Below are 25,859 nucleotides of genomic sequence, written 5' to 3'. Positions count from 1 at the left end.
CTGACACCCTTTCGGCCTCTTGGCCATCAGCCATGCACACAGTACCCAGATGCACATGCAAGGAAAATTTCCATATGTATACTATACAAGAGACCTTGGGACTTTTCTTTTTTTGTGTGTTTGGCTTTGGAGGCTGTCCTGGAACTAGCTCTTGTAGACCAGGCTGGCCTCGAACTCACAGAGATCCGCCTGCCTCTGCCTCCCAAGTGCTGGGATTAAGGGTGTACCCCACCAACGCCCGGCTTTTTTTTTTTTTTTGGTTTTTTTGAGACAGTTTGATGGGGAAGTCCTGTGTATATGTCAGTAAAGCACTGTTGGCCAATAGGAAGCAAGATAGGTGGGACTAGGCGTCCAGGAGGACGCTGGGTAGGAGAAACACAGGAAGTCATCATGTAGCCTGCCAGAAGTAAGATGTCCATCCGGTAAGAGAAATACTTAAATGGGTTAAATACTTAAGTCAGAGCTAGCCAGTAAGAAACAAGCAAGGCCAACAGCTTCATAATTAATATAGCGTCTTGTGTGTTATTTGGGGACTACAACGTGGCAGAGCCCAGGTGACTGGTGGGGAAAAAGCAAGGAAAAGGCTTCTCTCTACAAGGGTTTCTCTGTTTTGGAGGCTGTCCTGGAACTCGTTCTGTAGACCAGGCTGGCCTCGAACTCACAGAAATCCACCTGCCTCTGCCTCCCTAGTGCTGGGATTAAAGGCGTGTGCCACCAACGCCCATCAACCTTAGACTTTCAAAGTGTTAAAATTTTTAATTTTACCATAGTATGGGAGTTCTATAGTTGGACATCTTGGGGACAACAAAAGGTTATGTTTTAACAATTGTATGTTTGGCTGGGTGGTGGTGGCGCACGCCTTTAATCCCAGCACTCGGGAGGCAGAGGCAGGCGGTCTACAGAGTGAGTTCCAGGACAGCCTCCAAAGCCACAGAGAAACCCTGTCTCGAAAAACCAAAAAAAAAAATTAACAGGAAGCTGGAGAAGAGGGCTCAGTGATTTAGAGCATTTATTTTTGCAGAGGACCTGGATTTGATTTCCAAAACCTATGTGGTGGTGGCTTATAATCATTTTTATTATTTTATGTGCACAGGTGTTTTACCTGTATGTGTGTCTGTGTGAGTATGTCAGGTCTTAAGAGTTATAGACAGTTGTGAGCTGCCATGTGGGTGCTGGGATTTGAAGCTAGGTCCTCTAGAGCAGTCAGTGCTCTTTAACCACTGAGCCATCTCTCCAGTCCCCTGTTCCAGGGTTCTGATCCCCTGTTCTGACCAGGCATATACATGGTGAACATATACACATGCAGACAAAGAATTCATACACTCTTTCAGAGGATCCAGGTTCAATTACTAGTGCCTACATGGTGGCTCACAACCCTCTGTAATTTCTGTCCAGGGGATCCAATGCCCTTTTCTGGCCTCTATGGGTACCAGGCATGCATTCAGGTAAAACATCCATACACAGGAAGGTGGTGGTGCACGCCTTTAATCCCAGCACTTGGGAGGCAGAGGCAGCCGGATCTCTGTGAGTTCGAGACTAGCCTGGTCTACAAAAGCTAGTTTCAGGACAGTCTCCAAAGCCACCTATAAAAGGTAAATGGTCTCAATGTATATATTGTACCCATTTTTGGATTTTTTGTTTTTTGAGACAGGGTTTCTCTGTATTGCTTTGGAGGCTGTCCTAGAACTCGCTCTGTAGACCAAGCTGGCCTCGAACTCACAGAGATTCGCCTTTCTTTGTTTTTCAAGACAGGGTTTCTCTGTGTATACCTGCTGTCTGCTTCATGAGTCCTGGGAATAAATACCTGGGACACCACTGCTGGGCTTTAGCATTAATTTTTTCTTTTTTTTTCTTTTTTTTTTTTTTTTTTTTTGGTTTTTCGAGACAGGGTTTCTCTGTGGCTTTGGAGGCTGTCCTGGAACTCGCTTGGTAATCCAGGCTGGTCTCGAACTCACAGAGATCCGCCTGCCTCTGCCTCCCGAGTGCTGGGATTAAAGGCGTGCGCCACCAACGCCCAGCTAATTTTTTATTTTCTAAGGAGCACACCAGCACATCAATCCATCAAAACTTTTTTTTGGGGGGGGAGGTGCAGGCTCCTTTAACCCATCTAGAGTTTACTATGTAGCCAAGAATGACCTTGTACTCCTGATCCTTCTTGCCTCTACTTACTGACAGCTAGGTTGATCCAGTATATGCTGTGCTAGGGATCAAACCCAAGTTTAGTGTATGCTAGGCAACACTCTACCAACTCAGTCAAACTCCTAGTTTCTACTGTTAACCTTGAACTTGCCCAACAAATCAAACTCTTACAAGAAGTTATATATGGTTTAGGAAGAAACAGTTTATATATGGATGCTGCCATGGTACATTGCTAGGTTTTCTCTTGCAGAAATGCTCAGGGAAGACAGGAAAATTTATTCTAGCCTATCATGAAATCCCAGGCAATTGTTCCTAAAAAGATTGTAATTGTGGCTGGGCGGTGGTGGCGTACGCCTTTAATCCCAGCTCTCGGGAGGCAGAGGCAGGCGGATCTCTGTGAGTTCGAGGCCAGGCTGGACCGACAGCCTCCAAAACAATACAGAGAAACCCTGTCTCGAAAAACCAAAAAAGAAAAAGATTGTAATTGCTGGGTGTGGTGGCACATACCTTTGATCCTAGCACTGTAGAAGCAGAGGCAGGCAGATATTTTAAGTTTGAGGACATAGAAATATTTTAAATTCTTTTACTAAGTGCAAAAATGTGTATGTGTGATGGCAGTGGCACCAGACGCCTAAAACCGGAGTCCCAGGCCATTGTGAGCTGTGGTACAAGGGTATTGGGAACCTAAGTAGAGTCTTCTAGAAGAACAAGAAGCACTCATAACTGCTGAGCCTTATCTCCAGTCCCAATCCCAGGTGTTCATTTATGACAATGCTTAATCCATCTACCCCAATTTTGTCTTTCACCTATGTTAAGTACTAAAAGTTCAAACAGGTTTTTTGTTGTTGTTGTTCGCTTTTCGACATAGGATTTCACTGTGTAGTCTTGGCTGTCTTGGAATTCACTTTGTAGACCAGGCTAGCCTCAAACTCACAGAGACCCGTCTGCCTCTGCCTACTGAGTGCTGGGAATAAAGGCATGGGACACCACTGCTGGGAAAGTTCAAACAGTGTAAGCACCTTTCAAACATACAAGTATTTCTAGTGCTAATTCCATGGTAAGTCTAGGAATGACCTGGAATTCTTCAAATGCTACTTAAATTCCTATTTCATAGGGCTTCCCTATATCTCACATTCATTGCTAGCATTCCTCTTTAGAAATATGGTGATGGAGTAGAGCTCTCGAAATGTGGCAGCTCAGAATCCCAGCACCTGAGAAGCCAAACGTTCAATGTTATCTCCAGACACATAGTGAGTTCTAGGTCAGCCTGGGCTATAAGATCTTGTATAAAAATAGCACTCTGGGCTGGGAGTTGGTGGCACATGCCTTTCTTTAATTGCAGCACTCAGGAGATAGAGGCAGGCAACATCTTTGTGAGTTAGCATGGTCTACAGAGCAAGTTACAGGACAGGCTCCAAAGAAATACACAGAAACCCTGTCTAAAACAAAACAAAACAAAAAGCACTCTGGTACAAGAGATGCTACATAATCTCTTATGCATGAGTCAATTTACCTAAAAGGCCCAGTGCTCCATATGAATGTTAAATCATGAAAGGAAATAATTTTCACTAGGTCCTGAAGCATCCTAACTTTAAAGTATTGGCAAAACATTGACTCTTTTAGCAAATTTAGTTCTACCTGTTGTTTTTATTGCATTTTGTTTCTGTTTGCTTTTTGTGTTATTGAGAACTAAAACCCAGCTGGGTGGCAGCAAACACCTTCAATCCCCAGCACTCGGGAGGCAGAGGCAGGCAGATGTCTTTGAGTTCCAGTCCAGTCTGGTCTACAGAGTGAGTTCCTGGACAGCCAAGCATAGTGAAACTCTTGACTCAAAAACAAAAACAAACAAAATACCAAAAACCCAAGAGAACAAAATCCAATTTCTCACATGCAAACACCACACTACTGAGCTATATATCTTCTGCTGAAGATAAAGCTGTGGTATCAGGCTGTGGAAATGGCTCAGTAGATAAATACACTTCCTATCCAAGCCTGAAGACCTGAGTTCAGTCCCCAGAACTAACTCACATAAAAAGCTGAATGTGCTGGTGTTCCCATTGCAAGAGGGCAGGCAAAGACAGAACTGGCTGAAGAAGGCTACAGGCCAGCGAGCCTCAGATATGCTGCTCACAACCAAAAACGAGACTTTGACTCACACAAGAACTTGAAGTGATCTGTCCCTTAGAAATTAAAAATTTAAACAAACAAAAAGGCACTTATATTGAAATGCTGCTTTCAGCACTAACTTTGACCTCACAGAGATCCACCTGACTCAGAGAGCTGGGATTAAAGCCTTAGCTTCATTTCATAAATCTTTCAGTATATATGCACATGCATATGTATTAGGTGTATATTCCTGCTTATGTGCATGTGAGTGTGGGTATGTATGACTGGAAGTCAGAGACCACCTCAGTTGTTGGTCCTCATCTTCTACCCCATTCACTGCTGGTATGCCAGACTAGTTGTCCCTCACCCTTCCAGAATTCTCTTGTTTCTGTCTCACACCTCAGTGTACGACCACAGGGACAGATGCATGTGCCTGACTTTGCATGGGTTCTAGTATCTAAATTCAAACGCTCACACTTGCAATAGCAAGTGGTTTACTCACACTCACTGAGACCACTAAGTATTATGTCTTATCCCTGTTTTTGTCTGTCTTCTTTTCTTTTCCTGGCATACCTGAGAGTCAAACCAGGACCCTGGGAATGCTAGGTGAAAGCACTTTACTACCAAACTACACCCACCTCTTGTCCCTATTTTATTAAAAGGGGGGGAAAATGAAAACAGATTATAAAATTAGCCAATGGACTAACTACCTGCACCCCCAGAGAATCATGGTTTGGTTCCCAGAACTCATATGGCCACTCAACAACCATATGTAACTCCTGTTCTAGCTGATCTGATGCCCTAATTGGACTGTGGGCACCAGACAACACAAATGCTGTATACATGCAGGTAAAAGCTTCATGCACACAAAATAAGAAAAAAAATTTATGTGTTTTCCAGACAGGGTTTCTCTCTGTAGCCCTTGCTGCCCTGGAACACTATCTTTAGAACAGGCTGGGCTCAAACTCTCCACCCCCACACCACTTCTGGGAATAAAGGTATGTATCATCACCCAGCCCAGCAAGAAATAATTTTTTGTTGTCTTTTTCTTTTTGCTTTTTTGAGACAGGGTTTCTCTGTATAACAGCTCTTGGAACTAGCTCTGTAGACCAGGTTGGCCTCAAACTCACAGAGATCTACCTGTCTCCCAAGTGCTGGGATTAAAGGTGTACACCACCAACCGGCCAAGAATTTTTTAAATAACAAAAATAAAAGAAATTAGGGCTGGAGAGATGGCTCAGAGGTTAAGAGCACTGGCTGCTCTGCCAGAGGTCCTGAGTTCAATTCCCAGCAACCACATGGTGGCTCACAACCATCTTTAATGAGAGCTGGTGCCCTCTACTGGCATGCAAGTAGAACATTGTATAAATAATAACAAAATAATAAAACAAATAACAAAATAAAAACAAAAATAAACAAATAAATAAAATTTAAAAGAAAGTTCATTCACCTATATCTTAAAGGGTAGAACAAGAATCTGGTTCCAGCCGGGCGGTGGTGGCGCACGCCTTTAATCCCAGCACTCGGGAGGCAGAGGCAGGCGGATCTCTGTGAGTTCGAGGCCAGGCTGGACTGACAGCCTCCAAAACAATACAGAGAGAAACCCTGTCTCATAAAACCAAAAAAAAAAAAAAGTATCTGGTTCCAGAATATCTGACTTCCAAGTCTGTGCTCCCAACTAATTTCTTAAACTACCCCTCAAATATAAGATCATTAAAGCATCAGCTCCACAATGGGAGAACATGTGGTCTATTACCTCTCTTGGTTTGTTTTTTGGTTTTTCAAGACAGGGTTTCTCTGTGGCTTTGGAGGCTGTCCTGGAACTAGCTCTTGTAGACCAGGCTGGTCTCAAACTCAGAGATCCACCTGCCTCTACCTCCCGAGTGCTGGGATTAAAGGCGTGCCCCACCAACGCCCGGCTTTCTCTTGGTTTTTATGAAAGCATATAAATGGGAAAAAGACAGACAGTAGCACACAGCAAGTAAACCAAATTTTCTACCTCTACAGAGTCCTAATGCCTGAAAAAGAAAGCACTTACTCAGAAAAGCCTTTCCACTTCAACAGATACTCCACTTGTCCCTTAACCATGCGCCTGTCTAACACCTTTTCCACGACGTACTCCTCCTCATCCTCTGAAGAAGAACTGTCAGCTGTCCTCTTGGTTTTCTTTCCCATGTCGCACGCTAATCCACTGGAAGGACTAAGGCCACCAGGTTCCTAAAAAGGGGTAAAGACAAAACAGTTACAACCCATGAAGGTTAACTGTCCCTTCCTGATGGAATAGAGGGGACAATCCATGAGGGTTAAACTGTCCCTTCTTGATGGAATGGGGGGACAATACTAGTCAGCCGTATACACCCTTCTTTTTGGTGTACAAGTATTCTTTTTTTTTTGTTTTGTTTTTTGTTTTTTTCGAGACAGGGTTTCTCTGTGGCTTTGGAGGCTGTCCTGGAACTCGATCTGTAGACCAGGCTGGTCTCGAACTCACAGAGATCCGCCTGCCTCTGCCTCCCGAGTGCTGGGATTAAAGGCGTGCACCACCAACGCCCGGCGGTGTACAATTATTCTAAGACAGGCTACAAATTTAATTTTAAAATGGGTCAATCCACATTTCCCTAACAACAACTTCTCTTCAGTTGAAGAGATCAAATTAGAAGGCACAATTGTTTAACTCCTTTAATTTTATATTAAAAAAAAAACAAATAGCATGGTATGTTCCTCATGATCGTTTCTTCATCTACTTGTGAGCCAGGAACTCAAAGAAAACTGTGGGAAACCTTCAATTAAAGGAAATAAAAGAATAAAAATATTTTTCCTCTGAGGTGAATAAATGTTTTTATAAGAATGAAGAAAAAGGAAAAAAGAAACTTTCCCCCACAAAACACCAAAAGTAACTTTGTGTATCCTGAGCATTGGTCAGTCCGGACCACCTCTCACCACATCCCTAGTGACTGGGTACGTTTCCCTTCAACAACTGGAGCCTGCCCCTTTAGCGTATCCATCAGCTCACAAAAGCAAGGCTGACAGACAGCTCAAACACACTAAGCCTCCTTTTTAGTAAGCTCATTTGGGAATAGAAGGGAAAAGGAGCAGAGAAAAAAATTCAAAATTAGTCACTGACTATCCTGTAATTCCCAGGGCTCAACTAACCCAAACAGTTATGGAGGTACCTCGCCTCTTCACTGAAGTTGACTTTGGGCCAAAGGAAAGAGGAGGGGAAAGAAGTCTGGCCCCAGACTCTGCGTCAACATGAGGCCTCCTCAGAACACAGAGGACTATTCATCTCCCAGGAAAGCCCAGGCAAGGCAACACAAATGGAAATTAAGTTCAGAAATATGCAGTCAGAGGTGCTCAACAGAGAATCTAGTTTTTAAAATTCCCACACTGCTGAACCAAAATCGTTCTAAAAGAATTCTTCCTTAATCATGTTAAGTGGTACCCACAGTCTGGATTATCAAACAGCAGGAATCAATATCTAAGCTGACTCCACTGTTATTTTGATATAATCTCTAAAGATGTTTTTCACAACATTCCCATCTTGGCCAGAAAGCTAGCCTCAGGAATAGAAAGTGCAACTAATCTCAGAATGATGTTCAAGCTGAAGAGCAGAAGTTTGTATTTATCAATTTATTTCAAATTAGCAATTTTTATGAAATCATTATAGGAATATAGTGTTGAAAATCCTACCTACAGAACGTACTAGCAGTAGGTAGGCCAGTCTCAAAGACTGCTTGTATTAATTTTTGACCCATAATAACTTTATTTGAGAGAGAAGGCACGGGGGAATATAGGTAAAAAGGTTTTCAAATAATCTTTCCATTAATTTAGAAGACTCCCAGGCATCAAAAAATATAATAACGTTTATTTAAAATAAACAGCCTCCGACCTCACCACAGACAGGAAATGTCATATTCCAGAGAGAGTACCCCACCCCCACCCCCACTCACCTTGGAATTTCCGGGAGCTGAGCAGTTTAGGTCAGAGTGCTGGGTTAAAACCAGCCCCATGTTGGAAGCATGCAGTTAAGCATTGTGGCTATGGCCTTCCCTGCCTCACCAGGGGAAAAAAACAAGGATTTACATATGTGTTCTACAGTTTGAGGGAGGAAGAGAATTTATTTCTTTATACCTTCATGCTGAAGAGAAGCCCGAAGTAGATCAATAGGGGTTCCCTCCCTTACCTACCGGATCGCCCCAGTTCGTTCTTTCCCTCTGGGCTAACAGGAGGGGCCTCCCCTCCCAGGTCTGGGGCTTGGCGGGCTTGCAGCTCCCCCCGCCCCCACCCAGCTGCCTGGGCGCCACTGCGCAGCTGTCCCAGTCCGTTGCCATGGCAACTGGCAGCCGTACTAGACTAAGAGAGAGAGGCAAATGAAAAAGTTAAAAGGCTTAACTTTCCTTTTCACTGCAGACTGGGTGGAGAAGTTGGAAGGTACCTCCCTTGGCCTCAAGGCTAAGGCTTTCAGAGCTCAAGGGAGTTAGTTCTTTGGTTTAAAGTCCAAAATTTAGGCTTATTCTTCTAAAAGCACTGTGAATTAATCAATAGCATTTTAGGACCACCTAACAGGATTACAGCTCACTGGCAGAGGGGGAGGGGCAACAGTAGGCCCTTCCTACAACAGAGCAAGACAAACCACCCTAATCTAGAAGCACTTTGGACAAAGCTTTTCCCACCATCTGTCACTACACAGTTAATTAAAATTGCTTGAGGGAAAGAAGTAACAGGGAAAGGGAGAGAGGAAGTATTTTAATGATACTATGTAACTTTCCTTGTTTGAGAGAATTACAACAGAACTAGAACCCAAACACTTGAAACAATAGCTAGGCACGATCTCCAGGGCCTTAAAAAGAACTTTTCAGCTGAATTTGCACGTGAGAAAAATTAGTCCCTTAGTGGGGGGGGAGAGAGAGAGAGAGAGAGAGAGAGAGAGAGAGAGAGAGAGAGAGAGAGAGAGAGAGAGAGAGAGAGAGAGAGAGAGAGAGAGAGCGAGCTCTCACCCGTGCACGAGCAGGTTGGTCACAGTCATTATGTGGTTAAATTTAATTATTTTATTAGTTATTCTTGTAATGCTATAAAACAGACTTTTAGCAAGTATTATTCCCTAATATGTTACTCTTTATAATTCCTAAAACCCAAGGAAAAGGAGGATATAATAAAACAGAGACCATTAACAACAGGAAGTAGATCAGGAATTCAAGGTCATCCACAAGTAACTACACAGTCAGTTCATGGCCACCCAGTGTTACATGAGACCTAGTCTCAGAAGGAAAGAAAGAAAACCAGACTATAATACATACAGTGTCCTTTCACCTGACTGTAACAAACATTTTAGAGATTCGAAACCATATCTGCTTCACATTTGGGAATTTAAACATTTTTTTGTGGGGCCAGAGCCTTATGCATGCTAAGGAAAAGGGGGTGATCTTTATCAGGAGCCAGAGAGATGGACAAATCAATGATTTTAAACACTTAACCGCTCTTGCAGAAGACCAGGGTTCAGCTCCCAGCAACCACAGAATGGCTCACAACCACCTGTAACTCCAGTCCCCCATGGGATTTGACACACCCTCTTCTGGCATCTGAGGGCAATAGGCATGTATGTAACATACAGATGTATATGCTAACAAAGACATCCAGCAACAGAGGGAATGGTAAGCATACATTATGGGACCTTCAGACATAAAGAATAAAGTTAAATCACTTTCAGGAAAACTGATGTAACTTGAGATAATCATATAAAAAAGCCAGTTTTTAACAGTTGTTTACAGAATGAATCTCAGGCCAGTCAAGGAGAAACAGCAAGATCTTGTCTCCAAAAAAAGGAAAAAACAAAACAAACAAAACGCCAGGGCTGGAGATATAGCTAGCTAGCAGTAAAGAGTAATGATTGCTCTTCCAGAGGACCCGGGTAAATTCTCACATAATGGGTTTACAACTGTCTGTACCTCCCAGTCTCAGGGGTTCTGAGACCCTATTCTGACTTCTGCCAGCACAAGGCACAAAGCGTCCATAGACATACACACAAGCAAAATATTCATATACATAAAATAAAAATAAATCTTTTTTTTTTTTTTTTTTGTTTTTCGAGACAGGGTTTCTCTGTGGCTTTGGAGGCTGTCCTGGAACTCGCTCTGTAGACCAGGCTGGTCTCGAACTCACAGAGATCCACCTGCCTCTGCCTCCCGAGTGCTGGGATTAAAGGCATGCGCCACCAAGGCCCGGCTCAATAAAAATAAATCTTAAAAGAAAAAGCCTAGAGGAGTATATCCCCACATCCTATCTACTAAAAAAGAAATGAGTTTATACTTAAAGAGCTATATTATAGGAAGCCATCAAGATGGCTCAGCTTGTATGCAAGCCTCATGACCCAAGTTTGATCCCCAGATCCCACACAAAGGTGGAGAGAGAGCACTGATACTACAAAGTTGTCTTCTGACTTCTACACATTTGCCATGGTGTGCATACCCAGCTACACAGTATACACATGTATGCACACTTCAACAGACAGACACAGAATCACAAAGGACAAAATATTCTTATCTCCCTTTATCCTTACAAGACACCAGGAAATAAAAGGTTCAGATCTAACTCCTGTAAGAGCAGCTTGAAGGGCATGTGAGCCAAGGCCCCTTTTTCTATGGGAAATGGGTTTTGTAACAGCTGACAGATCAAATTGGCCTAATGCCAGGAGTCAGAGTCCAACCATAATATTCTTTAAAGAATGTGGTGAAACTGTCTTGTAAATCTTCTGGACAGTCACAGATCAGAAGCTGGCAAGGATGACGACATAGTTCTGATGGAATGTGTCTTATCTTAACCTTGAAGTTACAGATCTACTCAGGACCAGCAGTAAGAAATGAGAAATGCACCCAGACATGGGAGGGGACATAATTCTCTTTTAGACAGTGCAACTGAGTGAGTGTATTAGGGTCAAATGAAACACAAAGCCAGCTGGACCAGAAAAAGCATCAAGACTGGTAGTTCAAACTGAGCATGAGAGGGAGGAACATTCTGGTATGAGAAATGAGATCTGTCCAGCAGGATGATGGAGTGATTAAAGCAGAACCCTGATATTATGCCAGAGGAAGAGAGAAGAGCAACCGTATTCTTGTTTTTTTTTAAGATTTTATTTATTATGTATACAGCACTCCATGTATGCCTGCAGGCCAGAAGAGGGCACCAGATCTCACTACAGATGGTTGTGAGCCACCATGTGGTTACTGGGAATTGAACTCAGGACCTCTAGAAGAGCAGCCAGTGTTCTTAACCTCTAAGCCATCTCTCCAGCCCCGAGCAACTGTATTCTTATGGAAATCTTCATGGAAAGGGGTGAGGATCCTCTCAAGGTTTCTAGGGAGCCCTATAAAGGAAAACAGCTTTCAGTTGTCTCTTGAGTAGCTGTCTCTAGTAAAAGGATCATACACCATAGATTGAAGCAACTAGAGGCCACAGGAGAGGGCTAAGAAAAGAGCAGTACCAAGAGACCTTCCTATGAGAAATATAAGGCAAATTCACATTAAAGGTTCCTCAACCAGGAATGTGGTCAGAAGTCAGTATTAGAATTATTTCAAGAACTTCGTGGTCAAGCAGAGTCAGACTCACATTCTACAACATTGGAAAGGCATTCTTTAATGGATGAAATCTTTAAATATCAAGGTGAATGGTAGTGTACACCATTAATCCCAGCACTGGAGAGGCAGAGGCAGGTGGATCTCTGTGAATTCGAGGCCAGCCTGGTCTATAGAGCAAGTTCCAGGACAGTCAAGACAACACAGAGAAACCCTGTTTTGAAAACAACCAGATTAAAAACAAGGTATGTATGTGTGTGTGGGGGGGTCGTGGTGCAGGAAGAAGAAACAGAATAAAATTCTACATATTTTAAGAGTAAAGAAAAAAACTACCGGTTCTTGTCAAACCAGAACAATAGGTAAAATGGCCAACTGTCAGCATTAACAAATCACTGAACCAAAAATATCCACAAAGTCTCATCAGTCAGTCATAGTCCCTCCACCCTGCTGCTACTTTTTAAAACCAACTGTCCTGGCTTCTCTTCAAGGATCATGGTTTAAAAGCACATTTTTTTTTTCATTACCAATGAAAGAACAAAAGCAATATAGACGATAACTAACTGATTAACTACTTCATCAAATTATTTGGAAGTGGTTTCCAGATGGATTACCAATGAAGTCTCTATTTTTGAATCACAGTAAGAATTATGTAAACCAGCTGGGCATGATTTGGGAGGCAGAGGCAGGCAAATCTCTGCAAATTCAAAGTCAGCCTGATCTACAAAGCAACTGGGCACATTAACACACACCTTTAATCCCTGGACTGGGGGGGCTGATACAGAGAATCAATCTATCATTGTTTTCTGGCCAGCCAGAGCTATATAGCAGTGCTCTGTCTTTAAATTTAAAAAGGTCAGACTTGGAGAGGGGGCGCATACATCCAAATGGAATTTTTTTGTTTCTGTTTTTGTTTTTACGAGACAGGGTTTCTTTGTATTGTTTTGGAGGCTGTCGGTCCAGCCCGGCCTCGAACTCATAGAGATCCGCCTGCCTCTGCCTCCCGAGTGCTGGGATTAAAGGCGTGCGCCACCACCGCCCAGCCCAAATGGAATTATACAATGGCCTTTAACAGGTCTGTGTCTTAACTTGAAAGAACAAAAGGAGGAAACTGGCACAATTATTAGAAAATGTCTTCTGCTGGGCATTGGTGGCACATGCCTTTAGTCCCAGCACACGGGAGGCAGAGGCAGGAGGATCTCTGTGAGTTTGAGGCCAGCCTGGTCTACAGAGTGAGTTCCAGGACAGCCTCCAATAGAGAAACCCTGTCTCAAAAAAAACCAAATAAATAAACAATCAAAAAACCAAGAAAATATCTTCCAGATGGTGTTTCCTAACTATCCTATCTTTGAAATGTCCTCATCTTAGAACCCTACTCTCAAGTGGGTGTGAATCTCATATCCACTGCTCTCTTAATGTGATGAAACATGAATTTATAAATCTGTCACCTTACACATATATACACACACAAAAACAAATGAACCTCGTGATTTCATCATAAATAAATCGTAAGGAAAATGGGCAATAACAGTATTTGGATAGAATACCATGACTTTATACATACCACTTAGGCAGATCATTCTTACAAAATATGTAATTTGGGCCAGGCGTAGTGGTATACATTTACAATCCCAGAACTCTGGAGGCAGAGGCAGGTAGATCTTTTTAAGTTTGAGACCATCCTGGTCTATACAATGAGTTCAAAGTCAGCTAGGGCTACATAGTAAACCCTGTCCCAAACTAAGAAAAAGAAAAAGAAGAAAAGAAAAAAGGATGTTGAGAAAGAAATGAAATGTTCTACCTAAATAAAACTATGGGCATAAAACACTGCAAACATCACCCAAGCAGGGAGTATGAGGGGGTTGGGGTGGTGATGGCGGCAAACTCCTTTAATCCCAGCACTGGGGAGGCAGAGGCCGGTGGATCTCTGAGTTCAAGGCCAGTCTGGTCTACAGAGCAAGTTCCATGACAGCCAAGACTACACAGAGAAATCCTATCTTGGACACCTCCACCCCCCTGAAAAACAAAAACAAAACATCAACCATAAAACGCAGTTTTTATCCTGATGCAGTTTGCAGTTTTTAGACTTAAACAGCTTAGGGCTTACAAAGACCCCTTCAGTTCATTTCAACCAACCATCTATTTTTAAGGAAGAGCTTATAAATACTAAGTGAGGCAATAGAGATTTGTTCAACAAAGACATAAAAATTAATTTACATAACTATAATCTAAATTATTTCTAATTTAACTGTTGAGAATATTTAAGACTATATACTACAATCTGACTATCCATGCTGACAAGAAAGGAATCTTTACATGATTAAAGAAAAGAAAAACATCTCAATGCAAAACTTCAGGGAACAAAGAGAGCATTCCTTCAATATATTATACAATTCTGTGCTTGGCCATCACCTTGCTGTATTTGCAACATGAATTATATTGAAGTCATACCCTACATTTTAGATAAATAAAATCAAGCCAGTATTGAATTCTTCTCATCCCATACAAGGGTATCCTTGGCAGCTCCTGGGCCATCTATTATGATCCTGACCAATTTTGCTTTGTGGCAATTTAAAAGCTGTTAAAAAAAAACACACACACAATGGGTGATGACAGGAGGAACAAACCCACACCAGAAGTTATTGAACCTTGCAGGTCTTTGCAAGTGTCTCTATTGACATTTAAGTGTGAGTTACTATGGCACAATATAATAAAAGTGTGCTCTACACTTCAAATATATTGATAGTTAAATGCAAAGAAAGGCCACCAACAGATAAACGGCCGAGAGGATGCTGATCATAGACCACCTAGCTCTTCAAGTGTTTTGATGTGTTATTTAAGCCAAGTAAGATTTTTCTTTTTGTCCAGTTTCCAACCACATTCCCAATTCAAATACTGTGCCAAAGAGATGATTAATATAGTCATTCTGTTCCTTTTCTAAAACTGTTTAGCTGGCTGTGGGATATTTATTGAGAACCTAATAAGTGTCAAGCACTGCATGAGCACTAAATCTACTGTCTTCAACCTGTGGGCTAGGAAAACTCTGAGTTTCTCCTTAAGTCAGTGTTCCACAAAGGTTGCCCACCCTACCCCCGAAAAAAGGGCTACACAGGTTTTGAAAGCAGCGCCTTAGTTGCTAAGGGGCAGTGTATGTAAGATATGCACAAAGCTGGGGGTTCAATTTCCAACACCGCCAAGCCAAAAGATCAGAAAGGCAACATGTTTGCCAAACTAGAGCCGCTCAGGAGGCTGAAGCAAAAAGATCATTGAATGCTCAAGGCCAGCCTGGGCTACAGAGAGATTTCCACCACAGCTACAGTGAAACTGTCTTAAAAGGAAAAAACTAAAGGCTACTTAAAAGGTAACTTTACTGCACTTAGGAGGCAGAGGCAGGTGGATCTCTGTGAGTTCCAGGCCAGCCTACTCTACAGAACAAGTTCCAGATCAGCCAGGGCTACACAGAGAAACCTTACCTCCTCAAAAAAAAATTAAAAAAAAAAAAAAGTAACTTAAGTTTTTTTTAAACTGGGGGCTGGAGCACAGCTCAGCTGCTAAGAGCAGTTGCTGCTCTTGCAGATGACCAGGTTAGGTTGGCAGCACTCAAGTACCCACAGGTGAAGACAGGTAGACTATAGCAACTCAGTGTTCTTTAACTCCAGTTCTAGGGACTCTCATGTCCTCTTTGACCTTCACAGGCACCAGACAAGCATGTGGTACACATACTTACATTCAAGCAAAAACACTCATATATATAAAATAAATCTCATTTTTAAAGTATGTGCCTATCTATGCAAGCATGTTGTGTGTAGGCACATTTGTGCCACAACATGCTTCTGTAGGTCAAAGAACAACTTGCAGAAGTGGTTTCTCTTTTCACCATGAGCATCCTGGGATGGACCTCAGATCACCAGGATTGCCTAGAGATAGACCAGGCTGGCCTTTGCCTCCAGAGTGCTAGAATTAAAGGTCTTATCACCATACCCAACCCAAAGGCAACTTCCTAATACTGGAAAGATGACAACTGTGATAAGTAAATCAAAGATGAAGCCAAAAAGCTCACTTAATCTTACATGTTAGTCAATGCCCTGCTTATCTCACAAGGTTTTCATCAGACATGGAAACAGTGGCATTATTTCTTAGTTTCTTTTCTTGGGATGGAGTCTCACTTTGTAACCTACGCTGGTCTCCAATTTACAGCAATCCCACCGCCTCTGCCTCCTAGATGCTAGGGTTAAGAGAAGCACCATTCTAAGCCTTCCAAGGTTTTACTACTTTTTTTTTCTTCCCCCCGAGATCAGGCCTAGTAGTGGAGCTAGACCTCATCTGTTTTTGTTTTTTTATTGTGAATACAACATCTTGCTTCCATGAATGTCTGCAGGCCAGAAGAGGGCACCAGATCTCATTGCAGATGGTTGTGAGCCACCATGTGGTTGCTGGGAATTGAACTCAGGACCCCTGGAAGAGCAGTCAGTGCTCTTAACCTCTGAGCCATCTCTCCAGCCCCTACTACTTTTTAAAAAAGTTTTATTTATGAGTGCTCTATCTGCATGTACAACTTTATGACAGAAGAGGGCATCTGATCCCACTACAGATGGTTGTGAGCCACCATGTGGTTGCTGGGAATAAAATCAGGACCTCTGGAAGAGCAACTGCTCTTAACTGCTGAGCCATCTCTCCAGCCAGGTTTATTACTTTTTTAAAATGTCTATAGGATCAGTAGGGCGTTGGTAGCATACGACTTTAATCCCAGGACTCGGGAGGCAGAGGCAGAAGGATCTCTGTGAGTTCGAGACCAGTCTGGTCTACAGATTGAATTCCAGGACAGGCTCCAAAACAATACAGAGAAACCCTATCTCAAAGAAAGCAAAACAAAACAAAAATGTCTATAGGATCAACAGTGGCATAATTCTCTCATTCCAAATAATGGTTATTTGTGTGTTCTACTTTTCTTGACTTATCAGTTCTCAAATAACTTTTTCAGCTTGGTTTTTCCTGTCTTTTCAGAGAGGCTCTCACTAGGTAGTCCTTGAACTAATGTGATCCTTCTACCTCAGACTCTCAAATTCTTTGTTGTTGAGGGTGGTGCTGGGTATACCAAGTCAGCACCTTGCATAAGTAAAACCTTTGAGCTACATTCCCGGTTGTTTGACCCTTGAGTAACTTTGGTGTTATATAGTATTCCAAATATTTGGAGACTTCCCAATGTGTAACTAATTTCTAATACAACTGTATTAAGGTCAGAAATACTTTAACAGCATCCTTTTTGAGTGAGACTTAAATATTCCATACCACTTGAAAACATTTCGCTTTTGTGTAAATTATTTTATAGGTGTCAATTATGTCAGATAGCTGATGATGTTGTCTTCTAAGAACTTCCATACTTTTCTATACACTTGCTTCCATCAATTAGTTAAATTTCCAAATATAAGAACAGGTGTCTTCTATTTCCCTTTTCCTCTTTTCCCTTCATGCATTATGAGCACTCTCCCTCCCCTATGAGACTGAGGATCAAAACTTGGGCCTAACACATGGTAGGTCAATACTCTATCCCTGAGCTATATTCTCAGCCCCTGAAGTTCTTTTATTATTAGCTGCATAAATACTTAAGATTATTATGTCCTCTTGATGAATTGATTCCTGCTGTTATTTGCCCAACCTATCTCATAGGTCTGTTATGGAAAAAGAACAAGAGAGCACTTTGGTAACAGAGGCAAAAATTTGAGAATAAAGGAAGTTAAAAAAATAACTTTAATGAATTTTCTGAATTATCTCTTAAGTTTATCTATGCCGCCTCCAACTACTCATATAAATGAGGCTTACTATGTTTTATCAGATCTTTAGACATAATTTATTGTTGTAAGACACTGAACAAATTAGCAGTATATCACTCGCCACAACTCCCTGTGAAGTGAGCCTTCATGATTTAGGGATAAGAACAAGGCACACTGAGTTCAAGGATTTGCTTCAGAAACTAAACTTAAGATTTTCCAGCTTGTTAGCTGACCTCTTTAGAACAGGGCATTTTATTCCAACATAATTATACCTGTTGGCTCAGATACAAATTGCTGTATTCTGAGGAATGTAGATTACAATCAGGGAGTACTAGAATTCAATGTGCTTCCTTGGTTCCATGGAAAAGATGGGTGTATTATTTGCTATGACTGACCTTGAAACCATCTTTTCAAGTACACTATATCAATCTCATGAATTTTGGTATCCTGACTACCTATGAAGCATAAAACAACACACCCTCAGCAAATCTGTATATTAAAACCACATGTGGCAGGGCGGTGGTGGCCCAAGCCTTTAAGCCCAGCACTTAGGTGGCAGAGACAGGTGGATCTCTGTGAGTTCAAGGCCAGCCTGGTCTACAGAGTGAGTTCTAGGACAACCAGGACTACATGGAGAAATCCTGTCAAGAAAAAAAAAAAAAAAGAAAGAAAGAAAGAAAAACCAAACAACCCCGCTTGTGTTCTTATTTCATCTATGACCTATTTTTAGATAGAAAATGTGTTAGTGCTTAAGTCTGATGAAGTATTTATTGCTAGAAAGGAAAGTTCAGAATACACAGCTCCCAATTTCACTAAAAGGGAGTTAAAAAGTCCCAAGCATATATTTAAGTACAGGTTTGTCTGTCTATATTAATAGCCCAAGGAGCTGAGAATCAACCAACAAGCCAATTTTATTCCTGTCAAATTCAAGGCAAAAATGTCATAGCACTACACTGGTCAAATTGTTAGGACAAATTATTACTGTGATAGGGTCTTTCTACATAGCTTTGAATGGCCTGAAACTGGGTTTATAGACCAGGCTGGCCTTGAACTGAGAGATCTTACTGCCTCTGACTCTCAAGTACAGGAATTAAAGGCATATGGCATCAGGCTTGGTTTGATTGGCATTTTTTTTTTATGTATACAGTGTTCTGTCTGCACATATCCCTGCAAGTCAGAAGAGGGAACCATATCTTGTTATGGATGGTTGTGAACCACCATGTGGTTGCTGGGAATTGAACTCAGGACCTCTGGAAGAGCAGCCAGTGCATCTCTCCAGCCCCTTGATTGGCATTTTTAATTATTGTCATTAAAAAAAAATTCTAAGTCAGTCTGTTCTACAGAGCAAGTTTCAGGATAGCCAGAACTACACAGAAAAAAAAAAAAAAAGCTAAGGAAATGAAGGCTGAAGGTATGAAGGTTAGCCTGATCTACATAGAGTACCGCCAAAACCAAATGCAGTCAGGTGTGTTAGCACACACCTTTAATCCCTGCACCTGAGCCGCAAAAGCAGGTAGATCTCTGGGAGTTGGAGGCCAGCCTGGTCTATATATCAAGTACAAGTTCCAGGACAGCCAGAGACCATGCATCAAAAATAAATAAATAAACAAATCCAAGTTCGAGGACCAGACAAATATCTAAGGGGTTAAGAGTGCTGAATGTTGCCGGGCGTTGGTGGCCCACGCCTTTAATCCCAGCACTCGGGAGGCAGAGGCAGGCGGATCTCTGTGAGTTCGAGACCAGCCTGGACTACCAAGTGAGTTCCAGGACAGCCTCCAAAGCCACAGAGAAACCCTGTCTCGAAAAACAAAACAACAACAACAACAACAACAACAAAAAAGAGTGCTGAATGTTGTTGTACAGGAACTGGGTCAATTCCCAGCACTTACATGGTGGCTAACCACCATCTATAGCCTTCCGTTCCAGGGGATCCAATACCCTCTTCTGGCCTCTGTGGGCACCAGGCTCACATACTGTTGTAATTTAGAAAGCGGCGGGAGAAAGACACCATGCAACAGAGCTCATATGAAGGGGTTTTTATTAGGGCAAAGGGAATGGGAGAGGGGAAGACTGAAGGACAAAGAAGCAAAAAGAGACAGAAAGATGGGAGGTGGACAGGGCCCTTTTAAAAGGGAACATACTGAATGTGCACACGTGGTGCTCTTAGTGTCTGCAGCTGAGGATGTATCCTATCAGAACCACAAGGGCAGCCAGTACAGATGCCTGAATACTAACACACATGGTACACATATATGCATGCAGGAAACTACTAAGACATATAAAATGAGACAAGGGTTTTCATGTGCAGCTCTGGCTGTCTTGGAACTCACTCTGTATACTAGGCAGACTTACAACTCTGCCTCCCAAATTCTGGGATTAAAACTGTGTGCCACCACCACCCAGAATTTTTTTTTTCAGATCGAGTTTCTCTGTACCTTTGGAGCCTGGCCTGGAACTTGCTCTGTAGACCAGGCTGGCCTCAAGCTCACAGAGATCTGACTGCCTCTGCTTCCCAAGTGCTGGGAATAAAGATGTGCACCAACACCCAGCCCCCCCCACCAACTTTTTTAAAAATCTTTTTTTGTAAGTTTATTTATTTTGGTTTTATGAGTCAGGGTTTCTCTGTATTGTTTTGGAGGCTGTCGGTCCAGCCTAGCCTCAAACTCAGAGATCCGCCTGCCTCTGGCTCCCGAGTGCTGGGATTAAAGGCGTGCGCCACCACCGCCCAGCTGTAAATTTATTTGTATATACTGGTCTGAATGACAGTCCCCCTGACTCCCACAAAAAGATTTATACCCTACCTCCATGAATCTGTGAATGTTACCTTATACAGCAAAAGTTGTTATTAGAAGATAAGAGGAGAAACTGATCCTGAGTCACCCCAGGAGGCCTTAATATAATCACATTTATCTTTCTCAGAGGCAGAGTTCCCACACTGTTTCCAGGCAAACAAAGAACAGAATGAAAACAACAAAGGGATCTCATGCCATAAGCCAAAGGATGGTGGCGACCACCAGAAGCAGAAGCCTGTACAAGAGGCTCAAGACTTAATGCAGATTTTTAGCCTCTAGAATCTTCTGCAGTGCTACTATACTACAGGAAGCCAAGCAGGCAGGTGGAGCTCTGTGAGTCTGAGACCAGCCTGGTCTACTGAAGGAGTCCCAGGACAGGCTCCAAAATAGAGAAACCCTGTCTGCGGGGGTGGGGGACAAAAAACAAAAAAACCAGAAGCTACAGGAAGCTAATAAGCAGAGGAAGTGAACTTCTTTTTAAAGATCAATGACTGTGGGAGTGGTATGGCATTGTGGTAAGGGAATGTAAGCACACTCAAAGCTCTGCTCAGCCTCTGGCACCCAATCAAAAAACAAAGAAATAAGACTTCTTCCTCTGTTTTTGTTATGAGAAAGAATATATGTAGATCAGGCTAGCCTTGATCTCACAAGATCTGACTGCCTCAGTTTCCCAAATGCTGGGATTAAAAGTATGTGCCACCATGCCTGGCCTGACTGTTTTTTGACAGTCTTACCAAGTAGTTCAGTTGATCCTATACTCATCATCCTCCAACTTAGCTTCTTTTTTTTTTTTTTTTTTTTTTGACACAGGGTCTCACGATGTAGCTCTTGATGTCCTGGAACAAACTATGTAGACCAGGCTTGCCTCAAATTTAGAGATATATGTGCCTTGTCATACTGACTGTTGGGATTAAAGGCATATGCCACCATGCCCAACCTAATTTTTTATTGAGACAGGGTCTCACTATGCAGACCAGGTTGGCTTCCCTGGCCTCAAAGTCAAAGTTCCACCTGCCTCTGCCTCACAAGTATAGTGACCTGTTGCAAAGAACCTTTAATCCTGCATATCATTAGGTACATTTTTTTTGTTTGCTTTTCTTTTTTTTTTTAAATATTTTATTTATTTATTAAGTATACAGTGTTCTGCCTGCATGTCTACCTGCAGGCCAGAAAAGGACACCAGATCTCATTATGGATGGTTGTGAGCCACCATATGGTTGCTAGGACTTGAACTCAGGACCTCTGGAAGAGCAGCCAGTGCTCTTAACCTCTGAACCATCTCTCCAGCCCTTTTGTTTGCTTTTCGAGACAAGGTTTCTCTGTATTGTTTTAGAGCCTGTCCTGGAACTCGCTCGGTAGACCAGGCTTGGTCTTGAACTCACAGAGATCCACCTGCCTCCGCCTCCCGAGTGCTGGGATTAAAGGTGTGCGCCACCACTGCCTGGCCTTAGGTACTTTTTTTTAAAATTACAATCTACAACCAGGTATGATGGCACACACCTTTAAACCTAGCATTTGGGAGGCAGAAGCAGTCAGATCTCTGTGAATTCCAGACCAGCCAGGACAATATAGTGAGACCTTGTCTCAAAGAAACAGGACACAATTTGTTCAAAATAGATCTGCTGACCTAAGAGGGCTAATATTTACATAGCTGCTCACAAAGAACAGTGCAGGTTTTTCCACAAACAGATAGACTAAACATAGACAGTTGTCATTGTGGGTATTCTGCCAGCAAAAGGGTAAAGTTGTTACCAGAAGTGAATATGGGGCTTCAAGTGGCTTACTGAATGCAACAAATTCATAGCTTTCACTGCATATAAGCCAACTCAGAATGACCTAGGTTCTTTTTTTTTTTTTTAAATCACATGTGTCCCATGTTTGCACACATAAGTGCTATCAGTACAATGAGTTAAAATCATCTTCTATGTGCAAGGCAGAAAGTAAAAGTTCGCCAGGTGTGGGTGGTGCACACCTTTAATCCCAGCACTCGGGAGGCGGAGGCAGAGGCAGAGGCAGGCGGATCTCTGTGAGTTCCGAGACCAAGCCTGGTCTACCGAGCGAGTTCCAGGACAACCTCCAAAACAACCCTGTCTCCAAAAAAAAAAAAAAAAAAAAAAAAAAGTAAAAGTTCATGTCATAGAAAAAAGATGATTGTTCAGAGAACTGGCCATGAATAGCAATGTGCAACAACAGTCATACTGTATCAAATGATAGCTATGTTGATTTTAAACTCAATATAATGTAGCACTGGCCCAATTTTAAGAAAAGTGAATGTATATAAAAACTATTAGAAGAAGCCAGGCAGTGGTGGTACACACCTTTAATCTCAGCATGCAGAGGCAGGCATGGTCTACAAAGCAAGTTCCAGGAAAGCCAGGGCTGTTACATAGAGAAACCCTGTCTCTACAAACAAACAAACCAACAAACCAGAACAACGTAGTAAAAGTGCTCTTTACTAAGTGGAGTTAAGTAATCTTATTAACCATTCTATGCAGAATATGGTGGCACCTTTCATCCTCATACCCCAGAGTCAGAGGCAAACTAGATCTCTGAGTTCAAGGCCAGAATGAGTTTCGGGATGGCCAGGGCTACACAGAGAAACTTTTTATGTCTTGAAAAACAAAAACCAGCTGGGCATTGGTGGCACAAGCCTTTAATCCCAGCACTGGGAGGGGGGAGAGGGCGGTGCAGCTGGATCTCTAGGAGTTCGAAGTCAGTCTGGTCTGGTTACAGGACAGCCTCCAAAGCAATGCAGAGAAACCTAGTCTCGAAAAACCAAAAAAAAAAAAAAAAACCAAACCAAGGTAAATTGTTACACCTAAAAAAAAAACCAGAAAGCAGGAGTTTAGGGCTGCACTGTACTTTGATGGCAGACTTGATTTTGATGTGGTCCCCTTCTAATTGCTTCCCAACTGCTGGAATTACAGGCTAGCACCATCACTGCAGGGTTATTTCCCAATGGGAAATAGAATCCAGAACTCCATGCATGGTAGACCAACATTCCCAACCTGGAAATTGACCTGATTGATTAGTAAGAAAATGAAATAATACAGTACAGATAAGAACACAGTACTTCATATGCTTGTTTGGTGAAACTCATTTTAAAATGTGCACAGGCAGTATCAGAGATGAGGCAGGAGGATTGCTTCAAGTCAAGGCCAAACTGGTCTATGTAATAAGTTAACAACATAAACAACAGAGACCTTGTTTTTAAAAGGGGGATGGAGGGGCTAGAGAGATGGTTCAGCAGTGACCGCTCTTCTAGAGGACCAGGGTTCGATTCCCAGTACCCACACGGCAGCTTACAATTGTCTGTGACTCTAGTTCCAGGGACCTGACAGTCATGCACATAAAATAAAATTTAAAAGTATAAAAATCTATAAAGAAACAATGTTAAGAGTCTGAAACATCACCGGGCGTTGGTGGCCCACGCCTTTAATCCCAGCACTCGGGAGGCAGAGGCAGGCGGATCTCTGTGAGTTCGAGGCCAGCCTGGTCTACAAACTGAATTCCAGGACAGGATCCAAAGCTACAGAGAAACTCCATCTCGAAAACCAAAAACAAACAAACAAACAAACAAACAAACAAGTTATTCATCATGGTATTTAAATATTTCCCCTTGACCCAAAATAAATCAATAGTTAATAAATGAAAATTACACGTTCGTCCAGACCCTGTGGGAAGTGTGAGCATTATCAACACCAAAGAGACTGCAGTCAAAATATGAGAAGAGATGAAATCAAAAGCAACGACTAATGAATGATCCAAGAGATGGTGGAGTCTTCTGTCACCAATATCCTAAATACCTTCCAACTGAAGCAGCCTTTTCCTCCAAAGTCAGACATCCAAACATGGACAGCAGGAAGAGGGCTTAGGAGGTTTTGAATGTTAAAAGATCATTAGGGGGGAAAACATTCCTCGGAGAAGAGACTCAGAATAAATACTAGGAGACATGAATGATGGTGAGAAGTACATGATGACTGGAAACAAGCAAACAAAAAACAAGTGAGTCCACTTTTTTATTAAACCTTTCATTGTCCCATTAAAGGCAGTCACCCCTCAAATATCAGACATACAAACAGGCCTCTACCCCGCTGTGGCCATTGAAATACAGATGTGTATCCCTGGAAACCGGTGGTAGAGGTATTGGATGTTTTCCATTACAATACTTATGTAGCCATTTCACTCTAAAACTGTAAATATTCTCCTTTAAAGGTTTTCAAAAACTAAAGCCTCCCTCCCTAAGTTCTTCAAAATATCAAGTGAAGGGTGGAAGGTACCTACCTAAAAGAGCCAAACTCGAGGGTCACAAGAAAACATATGCTTTCGTTAAGGTGATGGACGGAATGGATGCTTCCCTTATAGGAGTCACTGTAGATGACGTATCCACCCCCACAACTCCCTCTAAAGATAAGATCACTCTCTTTCAGGAGATCTCTCCATTTACTTTACCCAGGTTTGGTCCATGAATTTAACCTGGCGACTCCCGCGCTCCCCACTGGAGTCCAGCCTCTGCCTCTCGCAGAAGGCCGGCCTATCGCGCGCTTGGAGTTCATTGGCTCGGAGAGACGCCACTCATACGGGCAAAACCCGCCTCTCGCATTCCGATGGCCCAAAGGCCGACCCGTAGGCAGCTATAGGAAGACCCAATTGGCCTGTACGCACGTCAGTCAAACGCTCTGGGAGCGCAGCTCAGAAGGACCTGCCAGGATTAAAACATCCCGCCCCCAGTCCTCCTATTGGCTAGCCCGACCCATCGCGGCCCCCTTCACTGTCGTTCCCCCAAGTCCAGAAGCGCCCCATTCATTTCGTACAATAACGAGTCCAATTGGAGCGGGTCCAGGGACTCAAACGGTTAGTCAAGACTCTCTGCCACTTACCGGGGATCTACAGTGACCACTCACACTAAGGCCTGCGCGGTTCCTCTGTGGCAAAGCTGCACCACAAGCCACCGCTACCGCTGCCTTCTGCGCAACGCCAGCCGCCCGCCAAAACGGATCCTTCCCTGCGCCTGCGCAACCAATCCTGGGACCAGGCCTTTTTTTTTCTCCGCCCAAAACGCCTGCGCAAAGCAGGACGCAACTCCCGCCACTACGCAGGCGCCTTAGGTTCCCCACCCTCTCCCGCCCGCCATTTCACGTGTTCAGTAGGCGATCGGAACCCCTTAGTGCGCCGGCGTAAACTGGCCATTTTTTTTTTAACTACACATGCGCTCGGTGGGTGGTGGCTGGAAAAGTGGTAGCGAGCTACTTTCCTAACGTAGCGTGTTTTGCCAACTGAGGTTGTAATGTACGTACGCTGGGAAGTTGTGCAGGTGTCTACAGACATGGGTGCATTCAAATATAAACGACTGGTTAGCTAGTCAATCAAACTGGTTAAAAAAATTTTTCTCAGAGCGGCAATGGCTCCGAAGGGCGGAGACTGCGTATTACGTACGCCCTAGCAGATGCCCTCTTGAGCAGGGCGGATCCACAGACCAAGGGTGGGCG

General features: G+C 42.9%; 1 protein-coding gene across 6 annotated transcripts in view; it reads right to left on the bottom strand.

Annotated features, from left to right (window-relative positions):
• Cbx5 (chromobox 5) overlaps positions 1 to 25,442 on the bottom strand; it is a 43,684-nt gene extending 18,242 nt beyond the window's left edge. The window contains exons 1-2 of one of the 6 annotated variants that reach the window (XM_005067345.4): positions 25,251 to 25,442; positions 6,284 to 6,462 (exon numbers count right to left, since the gene is read on the bottom strand). In XM_005067345.4, coding sequence (XP_005067402.1) covers positions 6,284 to 6,420 — 137 coding nt within the window. In that variant the 5' untranslated portion in view covers positions 6,421 to 6,462; positions 25,251 to 25,442. Of the gene's footprint in view, positions 1 to 6,283; positions 6,463 to 8,192; positions 8,382 to 8,425; positions 8,554 to 24,654; positions 25,222 to 25,250 lie in introns of those variants that run through there. The other 5 variants (XM_013111265.3, XM_040753706.1, XM_005067344.4 and 2 more) reach the window with 5 other exon arrangements.
• Positions 25,443 to 25,859: the final 417 nt, after the last annotated feature.

The sequence above is a fragment of the Mesocricetus auratus genome, unplaced genomic scaffold, assembly GCF_017639785.1.
Source record: "Mesocricetus auratus isolate SY011 unplaced genomic scaffold, BCM_Maur_2.0 Super-Scaffold_100010, whole genome shotgun sequence".
Lineage (NCBI taxonomy): Eukaryota > Metazoa > Chordata > Mammalia > Rodentia > Cricetidae > Mesocricetus > Mesocricetus auratus.
Note: the sequence above shows the minus strand (reverse complement) of the source record. Positions and strands in the feature narration are given on the sequence as shown.